At 51.7% G+C, this 17,261-nt stretch overlaps 1 protein-coding gene across 2 annotated transcripts; it reads right to left on the reverse strand.

The window, feature by feature from the left end:
- Nucleotides 1-672: 672 nt before the first annotated feature.
- On the reverse strand, nt 673-15,710 carry ASB18 (ankyrin repeat and SOCS box containing 18). 2 transcript variants are annotated; one of them, XM_057422570.1, is made up of 6 exons: nt 15,558-15,710; nt 12,180-12,450; nt 10,967-11,234; nt 2,655-3,150; nt 1,922-2,035; nt 673-1,102 (listed from the first exon to the last, which is right to left on the reverse strand). In XM_057422570.1, the coding sequence occupies exons 2-6, from the start codon at nt 12,418-12,420 to the stop codon at nt 917-919; spliced, it is 1,305 nt and encodes a 434-aa protein (XP_057278553.1). In that variant the 5' UTR covers nt 12,421-12,450; nt 15,558-15,710; the 3' UTR covers nt 673-916. The 2 variants fall into 2 exon arrangements, with proteins under 2 accessions (XP_057278553.1, XP_057278543.1); XM_057422560.1 differs by lacking the exon at nt 15,558-15,710 and having other exon boundaries at nt 12,180-12,664.
- Between the last annotated feature and the right edge of the window lie 1,551 nt (nt 15,711-17,261).

Below are 17,261 nucleotides of genomic sequence, written 5' to 3' on the forward strand. Positions count from 1 at the left end.
TGGGTGCTGGTGCACAGCCCAAATGTGCAAAAAGGCTGATTTATTTATGTGTACTCCTATTTAAATAGCGAGTGTAATTAAGCCATGGAACAATTTGGCGGCAGAGCTGCTAGCACAAGGACAGCTGTTCTTCCGAGGGGCATGTGCACACACTTGCTTTGGTTCAACAGGAATCAATTTGGGAAGCCTCAGGGTGTGAGAAAACAGATCTTTGCTCCTCCTGGTAGCTTTTGCCAAGTCACTATGTGAAATGAAAGCCCAAACTCTTCTGCTTTGGGAGCAGCGATAGGCACAATGGGTGTAGGAGGTGCTGGTGCATCCTTTGGACTGCGGGGAACTGGGAGAAATAGGGGGCTGCAGCACCCCCCACCTCGGGTCCTGTGTGGAGTGACCAACTCTTCGTAGATTCTACCTTTAAAAAGTGGATTTTTTGGTCTATTTTACAGTCTATATTAGTGCCACTGGATACTGCATCCTGCTAACAGCTTCCATGCCGCACCTCTGCTCTCAGTTCTGCTTGTGTCACTCACAGGGGAGATTATCCAAGGGGATTTGATGCCTGCGTGGGCTGATTTTAGTCATCTGCCGCGGTGCTTGCCTTGGCACACCTGAGGAGCCCAGCTGCTTTGTAGAGAGCCTTTATAATGACTACCCTTCCTATCTGCAGCATGCTTGTAACATCTACTAATCATTTTATTACTCTTTATAATCTATTTAAAGCACAATTAGGGGAAGAAAAAAAAAATCTATACAAAGTTACAGCCGAAAGCACCTTTTAGTTACATTATAAATCCCTGAAAAACAACCATCCATCACCGGATGCGCTGCTCCTCCACCAGGATGACAGAAGTGGATGCGGATGCGCTACACCAAGGGAGGGCTGGATGGTGGACCTCAGCCGGCTCCTCTCAGCCCTTCAAAGCACGACTCCTTCAGGCACCAGCAGAAGGTAATCACGCAGCGGCTTGGGCACAGGCAGCAGAGGGATAAGGCAATGGCATTTGTTGCCAAACTTGTCCCGAATGGAGGAGCGGCACAAATGCTGCAGGCACCGGACTGTGCCCGCCAGCTGGAAAAGGGACTCGTAGAATAGCTGGTGCTGCTGCAAAGGGGGAGGAGGGAGAAACAGGAGCATCATTGGGTGGGTTTTGTTCCCAACGAAGCCAAATAAGCCAGAGATACTTTTGAGATGCGGATCTAAGGGGAGGAGGTAAGAAACCCACTGGTGATGTTAAAGAGCTGTTGAGCTGAGGTGGCTCCTGTGAGCAAGAGCTAGATGAGGAATGCTCCTGTGGAAGCACACATGGAGAAAGCCAGCCTTGCCACAAGAGCTGTTTGGGGAGGATGCTCTCAGCATCCCTGCAGAAAGCCTTAGAGCTGATGCAGAAGAGACCTGCTTGTTTCTAAGATGGGGAAACAAAGAAGCACTGCTCTGTGCAGCCTCAGCATTTTCCTTAGCTTGGAACAAACCCCCTTTCTCCCATCCCCTAGAACCTGCTGAAGAGCTTTATTTGCACTTCAGCAGCCATTCCCCCTTGCAGCTAGGGTCATCAAAGGCCTGTAGGGGCAAGGCAGCAGAGATCACTCAATAGCAGACTGGCCAGACCTGTTGCACACCTGGGGACAAGCTTTTAGAACCCAGAACATGTGGTGTGGGTGCCTGAGCAATGGTTCTGGATTGAGGGTCACTTCCAGATGCTGGGACTGTATCTTATTGCAGGGCAGGCGGGTTTGGTGTTGATGGAGCTAAAGAAGGTTCTATGATGACTCAGGTGTGTGGTAGTGCTCTGAGGACTATCCCTTTTCTTTTCTCCCCCACCCAAGTGAAGTCTGGGTGGGGAAAACACCTCTTGGTAGGTACCCCCCCCCTCCCCCCCCCCAGGGCTCTGCTGTCCCTGCCAAGCCCCCATCTCTACCTCACCTGAAGCACCTCCTCCGGCACGGCCTCAGCCCACTTCCTGGAGATGGAAATTTGTGAGTAGGAATTGAAGAGGACTTCGACGACCTCCGGCACGGCTGCGCAGGACTTCAGCACCTAGTCATGGGCAATGGGAGGGGGTCAGGCACAGATACTTGCCCCAGAGGGGGACAGGGTCCCCGCGCTGCAGCCAGGGCTTGTCCCACGCCACTGTGGTCCAGGCTGGGATATCAGGCATGTGTAGGTTTTGTCCTGGCATGCTTTGGAGATCATTCTCCATGTGTGAAGCAGTGGGAAGATCTGCCTTGCTGTGGCACTTATTCCTCTGGATGTGCCCCTTGCTCCTTATTTACATTTTTGGCTTGATAAGCCAGGATAATATTTTCTTTACTGATGTAAAACCAACGAATCACAGAGCCATATGGCGGCTGCACTGACAGCTGATGCACCAAGCCTATCTCTGACATTCCCAGGCAGGAAAACTCCTCCTTGCTGGTCCCCCACGGCCATGCTGCCTCCCACCTGCCTTTGCCCTGCCTACATTTCCCTGCTGCCACACCATACAGTTGTTGCCTTTTCCATCATTCCCAGCAGCACGGCCAACCCAGTGCCATGGTCCCATCTCCCTGCCTGGACCTAGAGGCTTTCCCAAGTTCTCTCGCTCTTCCCAAAGCCCCCATCACCACCTGCAACCTCCCCATTGTGAGTGGCCATAGGGGGCTGGTTTTGGAGGTACCTTGGCAAAGGCGGGGGGCCATATCTTCTGGGAGCCATGGTTGAGCAGCAGTTGGACGACAACATGGGGCCGCAGGTCCCGTTTGAAGGCAGCGCCCTGCAGCACACAGCCCAGCGGGGACATGCCATTGTAGTCAATGGCATTGACATCAGCCCCGTGCTGCAGGAGGAAACGTGCCAGGCCGGCGTTGGCAGCCCCACAAGCCTTGTGCAAGGGGCTCCTCCGTGCCTCATCCCGGGCATCCACATTGGCACCGTGGGCAGCCAGGAGCCGGCAGAGCTGCAGGCATCCCTCGGCGCCCGGTGCCTGCCCGCAGAGGATGTTGAGCGCTGTCTCCTCCTGCGTGCTGAGTGCGTCCATGTGTGCCCCGTGGCGCAGGTAGAGCCAGGCATGGTCGCAGAGGCAGTGCCTGGCCGCCACATGCAGAGCTGTCTCCCCCCTGTCCTCACTCGGCAGGTTGACGGTGGCTCCGTGTCTCAGGAGGAGCTTGGCACATCTGCAAAGAGGTGAGGAGATGGGGCGTGCACTGCGGAGATGGAGCAGGGATAACAGGGTGGGAGGCAGTGGGGGGGAGAATGGGGGTCATGCTGGAGCTGGGCTCCCAAAGGGATTGTGGTAGGGATATGGGGAGAGAGCAGCAGAGGCTGGGAAGGGTGACCCTGTGCCCTGGTGCCCACCACAGTGTAGGTGATGATGGTTTGGGCAACTCTGCCTCTTACCCTTGACCAGCATCATTCACAGAACCATAGAATGGTTTGGGCTGGAAAGGACCTCAAAGTTCACCCAGTTCCAACCCCTGCCACGGGCAGGGACACCTTCCACTAGAGCAGGTTGCTCCAAGCCCCTGTGTCCAACCTGGCCTTGAACACTGCCAGGGATGGGGCAGCTACAGCTTCTCTGGGCACCCTGTGCCAGCGCCTCAGCACCCTCACAGGGAAGAGCTTCTGCCTAAGAGCTCATCTCAGTCTCCCCTGTTCTGGCAGGTTAAAGCCATTCCCCTTGTCCTGTCCCTACAGGCCCTTGTCCAAAGCCCCTCTCCAGGTTTCCTGTAGCCCCTTTAGGCACTGGAGCTGCTCTAAGGTCTCCCCTGAAGGAGCCTTCTCTTCTCCAGGCTGACCCAGCTCAGCTCTCTCAGCCTGGCTCCAGAGCAGAGCTGCTCCAGCCCTCGCAGCATCTCCATGGCCTCCTCTGGCCTCGCTCCAACAGCTCCACTTCCCTCTTGTGCTGTTGCCCCAGAGCTGGACCAGGACTGCGGTGGAGGGGGGGCATCTCTGACCACCTTGACCCAGTAGGGTCCCACCTGTGAGCAGTGATGCCTGACCCAGCTGTGCCAGTGGTTGGGCAGTGCTGGAGCACGACTAAGCCATGCTAGCTGGGTCTGTCCTGGCCGGTGTGGGATGCGGGATGCGGGATGCATCCAGCCATAATGAGGAGACATGGGGTGATGGGCTCCTTTGCGCCATTAACCTGTTGGGTGCTGTTTCATGTCCCTGCATGGGTACAGCCCTGGGGTGTTACGGAGATGATCTACACAATCCCACCCTGTGGCTGCCATCCACCATGTTTCTCAGCTGAAAACATCCTAAACCACTGCCTCCACCTTAATAATCTGTGCTTGGAACAGAACTGAACCCTTTGTAACCCCTCTGTGCAGCAGTGTGGGGTTGTTTGTGTATAAAAACGGATTATTCTTCTCTTGTTAAGGCACCCAAACTCCTGTGTTGGGCTCCTACCCCATAGAGGACTTAAGGATTGTTTTTCTGACTGTTCTGACAAGGAACACCTTCACAGGTGGTTTAAGGCTGTGGTAATGAGTTTTGCTGGCTTGTCTGCACCCAGTAACAATGGAGTTGCAGCACCTGCAGTCTCCATAAGCTATAAATCAAGGTAAGGAAACCAAATCCCCATTTGCTGCTCCCATTTCTTCTTCTCTCTAACGTTACCATGTGTGGTTGCAAAGAGGGGTTGTGCCTGCTGCAGAGTGGCAACACTGGTTCCCATTAGAGTTTCCTGCCTGCATCCTTCTGACAATGGACAGGGTTAAAGATGCCTGGTATGTCCCGATGGGTTGGGGTTTCCTGTGTGTGTGTGTGTGAGTAAATGGATGTGATCCGCCAGTCTAAATGAATCAGAGTGAGTGCTCCATCTCCTGCCGGGAGCTACCGGGGCTGGCACAGCTCAATGTCACTGCCTAGGTTAGTGCATGGGGCTGAGCTCACCGCTGCAGCATGGAGGAGGTACTGTTTGGAGGGAGGGGGCAGACCCACATGCTGTCCAAGGGAGACCTTGAAAACATGGCAAGCTTGTGTTTCCCAAGGAATGCTGCTAGGGAGGTGGGAAGAGCCGACCTTCAGGAAGCCTCAGCAGTGGCTGTCTGGGGACCAGGGAGGAGGATCAACGTTGAGCCCCATGCCTGTTGACCTTTCCTCCAATACACTTTTAGCTCAGGTGTCAGAGCGTAGGTGAGGTTCTGAGCTGATACAGAATCAAAATGAGGGAGAACTGCTGGGGAGCAGAGTCCCAGCCTGATCCCTCCAGCAGGAGGGATGGGAAGGAAGAGGAGCCCCAGGGAGGAAGGATAGTGCCAGGGTATTGCTTGTTTTTCCTGGCCCAGATGAAAGCTGACATATGTGGGGAAAATAATAACATTATTAGTAGTAGTATTATTAATAATACTATCTACTTGAAACTTTTTGGACCTGCAGCACCACTCCCCTAAGGTTTGACAGGAGCTGGTGAGACATTCACTGTCCTTGGTGGTGTGGGATTTGCAAATGCCTCCTTGGGCTGTTTTTCCCATGTGTATCGAGCCTGAATTTACCAGGAAAAACATCTCCTGCAGGATGTGTGGGGAGAGACTGTTTTCTGTGGCCTTTGCAGGTGCATTACTCCCAGGTGCTGACAGCCCACGGTGGATCTCACCACTGTGCTGTGGACTGAATGTGGGGTTGTGCCAGCCCCCAAATCCTCGGATCCTTACTTTACAATTCCCTTTTTATCCTAAATCATGTTCAGTCCCTTTCTCAAGCAATGGCTTTCTCACTGAGGCCTTTTCGGTACTTGCTGGATGCTGCTGGTTGGTAAAACTTTGTTGGCAAGGAGGCAGCTCTGCCAAAGACCCTGAGCACAGGTACCACATTGATTTTGGCATGTGCTGTGTATGCAGAGTGCCCAGGCTGAAGAGTTACATCTGCATAGGCAAGGCAGAGGGAATACTGGAATATTCCCTGGAATATTCCCCTGCCCTTTATTTCAGGTAAAGGTTGGCATGGCATGGGTTGCCTGGAAAAGCTAAGAGCTGTGCCTAGCCCCTCCAGCCAAGCATCCTCACACCGCCATGGGGTTTTCCGTTACAGAGAGTGGAATGTTGGACATCTCAAATATCCTTTCAGAGATACCAAAGTGGAAATGCCATCCTTCCCAGATGCTGTCTTGCTGAAGGGTTATTCTTTATGGTTATCAAGTTCAATGGCTAACTTGTTGGAAGAAACCCAAGTCAGCTGATACTGAATTATCCCCCTGGATACTTTTCCCTCTGCAAAAAGGGAATGTTAGTAAGGGGCTATAAATATGTGGTGATGTCCTCTAGTTAATACAAATGGGAGGCCCCTGTGTGGAGCATGTGCCTTCTGTTCGGATGTATGGGGCATCAGCAGGTGCTGGGTAGATGCCATTCATGTTTGTTGGCAATATGCTCTTATTTTAGCCTCTAATATCTGTTTATGCATTCATATGGTTAACACATCACCAGTGACTCTGGCTTCTTGTTTGTTTCCTGTTAACACCCCATTATTCACTATCAGCTTAGACTCAAATCCCAGCAGATAAGGCCCAGCAATTGTTTGCTACTTTTTTGAGGGCTTCTCCCCAGTTTTCTGGGAATACAGTAAGAAGCCACAGGTTTAGTGTAGCAGAAACTCAGGCACAGGGTGGCAAAGCAAACCAGTTTGTTTTCCATCCATCTGGGTACCATCAACCTGGCTGAGCAGCTTGCTGGTGGCAGCAATACCTTCAATGAGCCACTCACACAGAGCTAATTCTGACTTGTTTAAAGTCCTTTCTAAACCCTTCTAACTCATTTGCAGGTGATGGGTAACACACCTGAATGTCTCCCTTGCTTGGGCAAGTCACTCATCAGCTTAAAGTCACACTGATTTGTGTTGTTAGTAACTGGTGTTAGTAGTACAGGTTTGCCTTGTGCTGGGGTCCTAGCTCAAATAAATGGGATAAAATGTTTTGGGGTTTATTTTCCTTCCTCACTCCTCCATAGAGTCAGAGCAGACATCAGTGCAGCGTCAGGTAGGATGTGCCCATTGCCATCCCCTGCTCTGAGATGGGCATGTCCTGCCTGATGCTGATGGGTCAAGGGTCCCAGCATCCTGCTCCATTTGGGATGAAAAATGCTCTGTCTGGGAAAGCAGGATTTAACTTGAAATGGGCTGTGATGAATAACCAGCAGGAGGAGCAGGAGGTTGGGGCAGCGAAGGCTGCAGGAGAATTCCTGTCCCCAAAACCTGCTCAGGCCCCCAGTATTCCTATGGAAAAATCCCCTGTTCATTTCCTCCCCCCCCATCCCTGGAGCTGGAGTGAGGCTTTCCCATCCTTCGCTTGGTTGTTTTTCATGGTATTCAAGTGACCATCTCTTCATCTTTCTGTGATTTATTGCAGGATTGATCCCACTTGGGGGAAAACCCCAGCCTTCTCCAATGCAGGGATTATTCTTATTAATTCCCTACAAGAAGGAAGCCTGGTTTTCTTTAAAAGATGAAATGTGGAGCACTGCAAGCCTACTGGTGAGCCCCAGCGATGCTGTGCCAGTGTGGGGGACCAGGAGCACTACTCCCTGCATTACTGCCTCCTTGCCAAAACTTTGTGAGCCATGGAAACTCATTTGTATGAGCCCTCATTTTGTCACACCAACCTAGGGAGCAGCTTCTTCAAAAAGCAGGGTCAGGCCTTGGGTAGTGCTTTGTGTCCCCTTTTGGGCACTTTTTTTCTTGTTCAAGATCAGCAGTGCTGATCAGAGCAGAGGATGAGGTTTAGCACTAGATGATGCTAAATGCTGTCTTTTGCAATCTGTGATCTCTTCTCATTTGTAGTAACACTTATTTCCCATAGCCAAAAGGGCAGTGTGTCCAGGCCAGTGATGGAGTAACTGGAAAGCGCTCATGGGTTGGGTCCACCAATGGCAGGTCAGTGCCCATCTCCCTGGCATTTGGGAGCCCATCTATCTTGATCACGTTGCCTTTTTAGGTACCTGCCTTCCTGCTTGGCTCCTGTTTTCCTGTTAATTCCTCCCATGGTGTGCTATCCTCATCTAACATTCCCTAAGCAAAACCTGCCCTGTGTTCCCATGCTGGCAGTCTTGCGTTCACTCCCTACCCTATTGCTTCTTGCATGGACACCGACTCTCCTCCTGCCCCATCCCTGGCAGTGTTCAAGGCCAGGTTGGACACGGGGGCTTGGAGCACCCTGCTCTAGTGGAAGGTGTCCCTGCCCGTGGCAGGGGTTGGAACTGGGTGAGCTTTAAGGTCCCTTCCAACACAAACCAGGCTGTGATTCTATGACTCATCCCACCATTTATTTCCCATCCCTGAGAGCTGGAGGCTCAGGGCCAGCAGATAACTGTAGTTTCAGCTCCCAGAGTGAAGAGACACCTTGAAGAACCGTATGCAAGGGCATCACTCACCCACAAGCCCAAATTGCACAGATGTAGGGATGACATCTTTTCTCCTTCCTTGCCTTGACTAAGCTCTCTTTCCCCTGTGGAAGGCTGGAGAATCCTGGGGGGTTTCTCTTCAGGTAGGCTCTCCCTTGCTGCATGGGAAACCTGGGATCTTCAGAGAGCTTTTTTCCACTCGGAAAGATCTGAAGGAGGACTCCACAAATGCAGTAGCTGGCATTCGCCATCCCTTGTGCTGTGGGTACCGTGATGGGAGGTGGGAGCTACATCCTGCGTCCCTGCGATGTGCCTTCCCACCGCCCCATGCCTGCTCTTCCCCCCAGCACCGCCGGGAGAGCTGAGACTCTTCCTCTCCCCCTCAATTATTTTTGTGTTATTTTTTTTGGGGTGCCAATAAAGGCAGACTCCTTTAATCATCCCAGCTTTAAGAGGGAAACGGGAGAGCACCAGGGAGAGAGTGCAGTGAATTTAGAGACTCATCTTACCCCACCATGTTAATTATCTCCGCTGTAAAAAAGAGGTCAAGGAGAGGAACTCTACTAAATAGGCCGACGTTGGCATGAACAGCTCCTAAAGTGAAGAAGGTAAGACTGAACTTTACTGGAACTTTTTTTTTCCATCTCTTCAAAAAGCTCCTAGATTAAAGCTCTGATATCCTTTTTGTTGAAATCTCATGGATTCTGAAGCTCAAATGGCTGGAAGGAAGCCCAGATAATTTTTTTTTATCCCAGTCACTGAGAGGCTCAAAGGTTTTAAGTCCTGCCCCCATGGTGAATTGCCGAGTATATGGGAATACAGAAGAACCCGGCACATAGGTGTTCTGGCCATTGTTATCGAGAGGGAGAAAAATAAAATAGCTCTCTATGTAGGTCAATGACCTGCTCTTTATTGTCAGGAAAAAATTAAGGATGACCTAAAATCTACTCCTCAATAAAAAAAAAATATATAAAAAAATAGTGAAAAAAGGCAAGGTAAAGTAGTCTCCCCCTAATCAAAGAGGAAATGTTTGTGTTACCCAAAGCTTGACCTCCTCAGTCTCTAACTTTAGCAAAGTCTTCGCAATTGAAAAGCAGTGGTCGAAACCTCAAACCCTGTCTGAAATGTCTATTAATTTTTGATCTTTCAAGGGAGTTGCCTCAGTTATTGTAGAAGCCCCCGTAGCGCCGGGTAGCATAGTTAAGGGTCTCTTAGCATTTCCATTATAAAGCCCCAATATTCAAGGGCTTGTAACTCATCTGTTTCCATGTTGCATGTGTCTGATCCCTGTTCCCTGGCTCACCTGCCATCCCCCTCCATCCTTCTGGGGGAAATAACATGTAAATCAATGACAATGGCCCATTTTTAGTGTGTGTATATACATATATATATACATACACACACACATATATATATGTGTATGTATACACACTTTTCCAAGCTGGATAGTACCTGGCTGAAAACAGGACTGTGGGGTCTTCTCCATGCGCCAGGTTGGTTTCTGTGCCCCAACTCTATTGGGGAGAGCAGGTTGGTGAAGGCTAAAATTCCCTCCCTCTCCGCCCCCAGGGCTTTTAGGGTGGCTTTGGGTTTGAAGCCTGAAAGCTTTAAGGTCAAGAGGGAGTTTGGGTAAAGGAATTAAAACCAGCTCCTTGTTAGTGATGAGTGCTGCTTGTAGCATCCTCCCTTACCCATCCCGCTCCTTCAAACCCTCTTCACACCAAGGATGCTTTTGATTAATCCCTAGATATTTGGCTGAACCAGAATTTGATTAATGCTTGGGTTTTGGCCATCTTACAGAGACTCTTAGTTGTGAACTGGGCTCAAGGTATTTACATCTAAAAACCTTTTCCTCTCTGGCTGCTTTTCTTTTGCAGAGCAATTTGCCTCGCCCATGGTACATGGGATCCATAGTGGGAACCTTGCCTTCGCCACCTCCTTGTAGTTAAGCTATACAAATCCAAGTTCCTTGGGCACTTAAAGTCTTACTGAGACATACATGCAAAGCTTAGTTTTCCAGGCAATGGTTATGTTCATCTCTGCGTGATGCTGATCCAGGGTGAGAAGGGAGCAGATGCACGTGGCCAAGCCTTAACCCCAGCTATAAACCAAGGTGGATCCATCTGTAACCCATTCCGCAGACCCCATCCCTTTGCTATGCCCCTAGGGATCAGATTTTAGGAGGAGAGTGGGCACCCTGTTTGGCACCACATGCCTTGTGGATGGGGTTGGCATGGGCTGAGGAGCACAGGAGGTTAGGGTGACCTACGTGCCTGTGACTGTACCCATCCTGAGCATCTCCCAGAGGAAAGTGTGTTGCACCAGGGATGCAGGACATAGTGATTTTAGGATAAACCATCAGAAGAGAGAAGGAAGCAAAAGCACATGGAGCCAGGCTGGGCTGCTCCTGTCTGTGGGAAGAAGACCTGGGCCATGCAATGCTCCCAGCACTGAAATGCCCCCTTTTTATGTGCACTGAGCGTGCTGCAGCAGCAGCTGCTGCAACCAGGAGGTGCAGGAGCGCACAGGAACCCTGCCAGGGACCACAACATCTGGTTTTGCACCCCACAGAGGCAAAACCCTGAGGTGCCCTTGCAGGGGATGCGAGATTATCAGTTTGAGGGGGGGATGCTGAGGGCGCTCCTCTCCTTACCCCAGCGAGTCCCGCGTGGTGCAGAGGTGCAGCGGGGCCAGCCCCTGGTCGCTCCGCAGGTTGGGGTCAGCCCTGTGCTGCAGCAGCAGCGCGGCGCACTCCGTGTGAGCCCCGAGACAGGCTTCGTGCAGGGGCCCGCGCCCGCCCGGCGCCAGGTCGGGGTCTGCCCGACGGCGGAGGAGGTAGCGCAGGACGGCGGCGTGGCCGCGGCGGGCGGCGAGGCACAGCGGGGTGCTCAGCTCCCGCTTGTACTCCAGCGACCACAGCCCTGCGGGGACAAGCGAGCGAGGACGGGTGAGCCGCGGGGCTCCCTCCCGGGCACCGGGCCTGGGGATGCACAGCACCAGTACCCCGCTGCTTCCGTGGGCTCCTCCAGCTCCCTCGGTGTTACAAAGAGCCTGGTGGCTGCTCCAAGAGCTGCTGGCAAGAGAGGAAGGGGAATTCACCCCCTGGTGCCTGCGCATCCAGGAGCAGGATTTCGAACAGCACGAGGTGGGTAAACCGATATCCTGCCCGTAATCGGTTGGGTAGGGGATCCTGTGTGCAAGACCCTGTTGCAGCAGCTGAAAGGCAGCTCGGAAATACCCCATCGGCACCAGGTGAGGGAAAAAAAAACCTGTCTTTGCTGGGACTGGGCTGGGCATGAGGGCACCCGAATTGGTGGGAGCATGCAGGGCTGGGGAAGGGATGTTGGTTTTTGGGCTTAGCTGGAGCAAGATGCGTTTCCCATCACCTCCAGGACCATCAGTAGATGCACAGTGCTCGGTGAGCACCTGGTGACCATGGAGAGCATCTGGGGTTGAGCGGCACCAGGTACCACTAACCTGGGAGCGTCTTGCTCCTTCCAGATAGGACCAGGCTGCTCTTTCTGAGCCCCTGCACAGAGAATCTGGGCTGTGAGCCCTCTTGCAAGCATGCCTAAGCCACACAGTGCCCCAACACAGCCTGAATGGGATCCTGTGTACACACACGTTTTACACCTCCCTGCCCTTCTGGTGGGTTAGTATGTGCAGAAGAGAATACAGTAGTGAAAGGAAGTGCTGGATATTTATGGGTAGGGCTGCAGGGCAGAGTCAGCTAACAGGAGCCAGCCACCTCAGGAGCAGGTGCTATAAAAGCAGAGTTAAGCCCTGCAGTGCACTGCAACTCTCCCACTTAGGGTTAGTAAATACCTGGCTTTATTTAATGTTTCTGGCCTTTAAGGGAGAAGTACCTGAGAGTCCATAAGACGCTTGGCTTTTCACCTGCCACTCCAGCTCATCTTTACTGATCTCAAAAACCAGGTTCACATCTTGATAGTACCGGTCGGTCAGCACCTCGAGGCTTTGCAGGTCTCCCGTGACCAGGGCTGTGTAATACTTGGTGGCAGGAGCGTGAGCTGTTAGAGGATGCTCCAAATCCAATTTGGGGGAAATCTGTAGCTTTTCTGTTACAGGTCCTGGTAACTCGCCCATTCTGGTGCTTCCCGTGTGTGTAGGTCCTAGCTGGGAGGGTAGATGGGCTTTTATAGTTCATTGTTCCCATCCTCCTGGGCTCATTGTCTAATTATAATCCAGTTAGGTCTCTACTGTTGTTGTATTTATAACTCCACCGGGGTCAGATGATAATGGGTATGTGATACAATGAGGGTCAGACGGTCACTGGGCTGTGTTGTGGCAGTACCTCTTGGATTAAATCACCGGTGTAATTGCAGGCAGCAGCATGGGACATGGGTGTTTAGGCTGGGGGGAAAAAGGTGCTATTTAGGGGGTAAAAAACAACAGAAAAGAAGAACTTTAGTCAGCTCTTGTGTGCCCAATGCCATATAACCTTACTGTGTGCTCTGAGCTAAAAAACTGGGGGGGCTTTCTCCACCTAACACTATATTTTTTTTTCTCTGAGGCAGTTTTGCCTGTTTCCAGCCTCATGGCTACTATAATTAAAAATCAGAGCTTTACATTAGTGGCCAACACCACACACCGGTGTATCCCTGCAGGGATGCAAAACACTTGGCAAGGCCAGCGAGGTACAAATCCCTCTGGGGCTTTGGCAGGGGGAGCCGTTTTCCCTGCTCATGCCTTGTATAGGAGAGAGAAAGACTCTGCTGCCATTTAAGCACAGGGATGGATGCCAGCAGAGCGTCCCCAACTCCTGCTGCCCTGAGGCTCGTGGCTCCTTTCCTCAGGGTCACGGGAGAAGTGCACGGTGGGGACGAGAATAGACCTCGGCATCTCGTGACTTGGAGGCTGTGAGTGACACGATACCCCCTTTAGCTCTTACATCCCCCTACCCGGAGAATAAACATCATCAAAGAGGATCCTGGGAGGATGTTAAACTGCATCAAAGCAGAACGGACGTGGAGGTGCTGCTCAAGTGCTTTGTGGAGTCAACCTGAGGCTGGAAGAGATGTCTGGGACCTTCTCTGTAGCTCCCTGTGAACAGGGACCTTGCTGGGCTCCTGCAGGCCACTGTGAGCATCCTTGTGCCAGCCCTGCAAGAGTCATCTGAGGTTTCTCTTTGAGTTTCTCCAGCATGGCTTTGGTGGCATTCAACCACTGGCCTGAAGACCATGGGAAGGGCATGGAACCACAATAAAATCACAGTGCGTCCACTCAGGATGGGGTTGTGCTGAGCCAGAGGGGTCTGGTTTGACATCCCTATGTAAAAGAGCCCTGCTTTGAGGTTCTTGTTCACCTGCATTTGCAGAGGGAGCTAATTTGAGGTCAGCCTAGGTGGTTTTCTTTCTCTGCTTTGAACTCAAGGCTGGCCTTCCCTCCTCGATTGGTTTGTAACCTCCAAATCCCCTTGTCTTTCTCTCTTCTTTCACCACGTGTTGCTATTCAGCTGCCTCCAGCCTCTCTGTGCCTGTTCACCCTTATGCTGTAAACCGAACCACCTCCTCAAAGCACTGCTCTGGTATGAAAACCATCCTTGTTATCCCCTGGGGTCCCTTAGCCAGCACAGGAGATGGTTTAGAGACCTATGGAGCAGCATGGATGAAGGTTGTTTTCCCCAGGAACTTGTCCTGGGTCATCTTTCCGCAGCCCTGGCTCGCTTTCCCTCTCTGCTCATTAGCAATCCTGTAATGTCTCCACAAGAAGCATGCCTTCATGTGGGAATCACCTTCCCATTGCATGGACCACCTCCTGCTCTGCAGCTGGGGAGTCTAGCAGGGAGTCTAGACCTGCTTGGTCAGACATGGGCTAATTCTGTTAGGGTTGAGTGCATGTATGTGTGCCTGGCATTAAGCTGCTGTTGAGAGTGTGTTGAAATACCCTGTGACCCCTTCTCGCGAGCCTTTTAATCAGTGTTGATTTGCATGTAACACTCACTCCTTGGGTCACGGTAATGACAGGATTAACAGCATCACTGAAAGAGGGGGTTAAAAATAGCCGGGGCCAGCAAGAGCAGAAAGAAATCGTCCTCTTGCAGATGAGTGGCACATATAAATGCAGGAGCCTGAGCTCCTGCCAGCCAAGTCAAGTGCTTTTTCCACTGGTGAGTGGGAAGTGATGTCAGGATGAATCGCTGTTTCTGTGTTTATAAGGGGAATGCTGCTGTACAGGCAGTGATTTACTGCAGCGAGGAGCTGGCAGACAGGACACCCGCAGAGCATCCTGGGGCTGGCCAGAATGGGACTGGTTGGGTTTTGAAGGGTAAACTGAGGGGGCTTCAACTGGTTAAAAGCTACTTGTTACCTTAAAGGCAGTGATTTTGGGTGGTGGAGTAAGGCTGGGACCCAGCAGCCCTAACCCCCTCCTCTGCCAGTCCTGTGCTAGGCACATCTCCCAGCATTCCAGTCCTCATTCCTCGGGATCCTGAGGTCCTGATCCTGCAACTGGTTATGCCTGGGATCATCCTTGTGTGTCCTTGCTTCAGTAAGAGCTGTTTCTACACAGACTCGGGTCCCAAACATTGGCGAGGGTGAGCACTTCATTAGCAGTAGCCTTGCACCCATTAATCTCTAACGTGGGGGGAACATCTTAACCTTCTCCCTGCATATGACTGTTTGCAGAGTACACCTCATTTAACAAAACATTAAGCATTTTACTTCCTCAGATCAAGTGTATCTATTAATAATGACTTAAATTGTCTGTGCTGGCTTCGCATTACGAGGAAAACTCATTCCTGGCACATGAAAGAGCACGATACACAGAAGCAAAATTACTTCAGCGCGAGCTTGCTCCCCAAGTTCAGCTGCCACATAACAACTTAGTGCTCACACTGGGGAGATTCCAGCCTGTAATAACCTGCCCTGCTGCTTAAAAACAGCCCCATGGAGCTGCCTTAGCAAATCCGGTGAGTCCAGATGTGCTGGTGAGGAGCTCCTGGGATGGCCGCTGTGATTTACAGCTGCCCTCTGGCAGCAGGGAATGGCATAATTTTAATGTTTCCATGCTTTCCAGGGGCATCTCCAGCAGGGTGAAGGAGCCCAGGGGCTGGCAGGCAGCGGCACTGCCTCCTCCAGCTGCTCACAGGTTGCAATGTGTGGCTGACCTAGAGCTTGCACCCCCTTTTACCCCTCACAATGAGCTGGATGCTGTGCCCACAGGGGGGAACCCAGAGCGGGGCAGGCAGGATGGCGATGCCACCAACCACTGTCCAAGCTTACCTTGGATGGTGAGAGCAGCTCTCCAGGGCGATGCTTGCTCTTCCCCTTGGGTACCAGTGTGGGGTGGGAGGCTTGGGATCTCCTGTCTTGGAGCTAGGTACCACCCTGCAAACAAGCACCCTGCTGCCAAAACATCCCCACGCTTATATTCCCAGCACTCCCCCTGCTCCATGTGACAGCGCTGCCCAGTTATGTGTCTGCTGAGACGCAGGATTAATGCCACCAAGACAAAACATCTGTGCAGGGGGGTGTGTGTGTGTGTGTCTCATTCCAAAGCTGCTGCCCAGGGAAGTACAAACCCGTCCCGAGGTGCATTGATTTTGCCCAGGTTTTATTGGAAATTAGATAATATTTAAACAGCGCTGAAACATTTTCCTTTAACAGCTTCATGTAACACAGGAAGATGCTGTGTAGTGCTGGTTTGTAGCAGCCCTTTGTTGTAATTTAATTCAATTAAAAACAAAACACCCTTTCCAGTCCTTACAACCAGGCTTTTCTCTCCCCACCCCTGCCTTTTCCCATCAGTTATAGGAGTCAAACCCCTATAGCTCCTAGCTTAACTAAAAATACAAGGCTTCCTCTCTCCTCCCTCCCCGCTGGAGAATTGCAGCTGTGTGAGTTATCCCCTGGGAATCCAGGCCTGGAGCGCATCCCCTTTGAAAGGCGAGGAAGAGCCCGTCCAATTATTTAACCCCTCAGTAATGCGCTCATGGGATGTCTCCCTGTTGCCAGCCTGGAAACCATCTCGGGCTGGCCTCCATCACGTGCCCCTTGACAGGAGGAGGCTGGGTGATGGTGTTTGCTCTTTATCAGCTCACCCTTCGTCTGCAGCAGCAAGGAGATGGGTTATTTTTAGCAGATACTCCTGAAGTTGTGCTCTGAGGGCTGTAAAGGCTGCGGGTCTTTGGTTTCATTTCTCCCTTCCTTATCCTACAGTGCTGGTAGAGCCCCCTTGGCAAAGGCAGGTGCTGGGCTGCAGTGCCTATGTTGCTCCGGGCTGCAAAATGCTCTTGGCGAGAGACACGAGTGGGTACAGACATGAAGCTCTCAGTAGTAGTGGGTAGTGAGGGGTTGAGGGTGGTGTTTGCTTTTAAGGGTTGCCCGAACTCACCCAAGGGGGTTTAAACCCCTTCACATGAGCAGTACAAGGGCTGGTGTCCCCCTGTGCCAAAGCCATGGTGCTGGATTTGCTATGTAATGTCTCTTTTTCTCGAACTTTGATACCCTAAGCTGGCCAGCTTCAATGTAAGCACCTATAGGAGGAGGAGAGAGGCTGTGATTGCAGGGGAGGAAAGGGAAGGAGGAAATTGGAAGGGATTAGGGTCCATAATGTAGGACCATCTCCTGGGATGGGAGACGCCAGGGCTATGATGTGCCATGAGTCAATACCACCTCTTGCAGGCTGGCTACCTATAAAGGCGAGGATCCAGCATTAGGTATCTCGGGACTCCAGCACCAGCCCTTTTGCTACCCATGAGAACTGAAGCAGATTCACGCTGTTCCTTAGCTGGGTCTCCACCAGAAGCATCGCTGACATTCAACAGGCTTTGCTTTACCAGAATGCTACAAGAGGTAGAAACAGAGGAGCTGGATGGTACCATGAGCTTAAATACAAGCCCTTTGCTTAGTTTCATACCCATGTAGTTTTGCTCCTGAGCAAGGTTAGCTTTTGACACCTGAAGGAGTATCGGAGTTGTGGAAGGA

Source organism: Pezoporus wallicus, unplaced genomic scaffold, assembly GCF_028554395.1.
Source record: "Pezoporus wallicus isolate ANWC-B61680 ecotype Strahan unplaced genomic scaffold, APGP_CSIRO_Pwel_v1 contig_3488, whole genome shotgun sequence".
In the NCBI taxonomy this organism is placed as follows: domain Eukaryota; kingdom Metazoa; phylum Chordata; class Aves; order Psittaciformes; family Psittacidae; genus Pezoporus; species Pezoporus wallicus.

Excerpts from the sequence above, each read along its gene's own strand:
- ASB18 (XM_057422570.1), bottom strand. The coding sequence starts at position 12,420 with ATGGGCGAGTTACCAGGACCTGTAACAGAAAAGCTACAGATTTCCCCC. Across the intron at positions 3,151-10,966 it reads ACCACGCGGGACTCGCTGGG|ATGTGCCAAGCTCCTCCTGA; the intron begins GTAAGGAGAGGA and ends ACCTCTTTGCAG. Across the intron at positions 1,103-1,921 it reads TGCCGGAGGAGGTGCTTCAG|CAGCACCAGCTATTCTACGA; the intron begins GTGAGGTAGAGA and ends CCCCCTTTGCAG.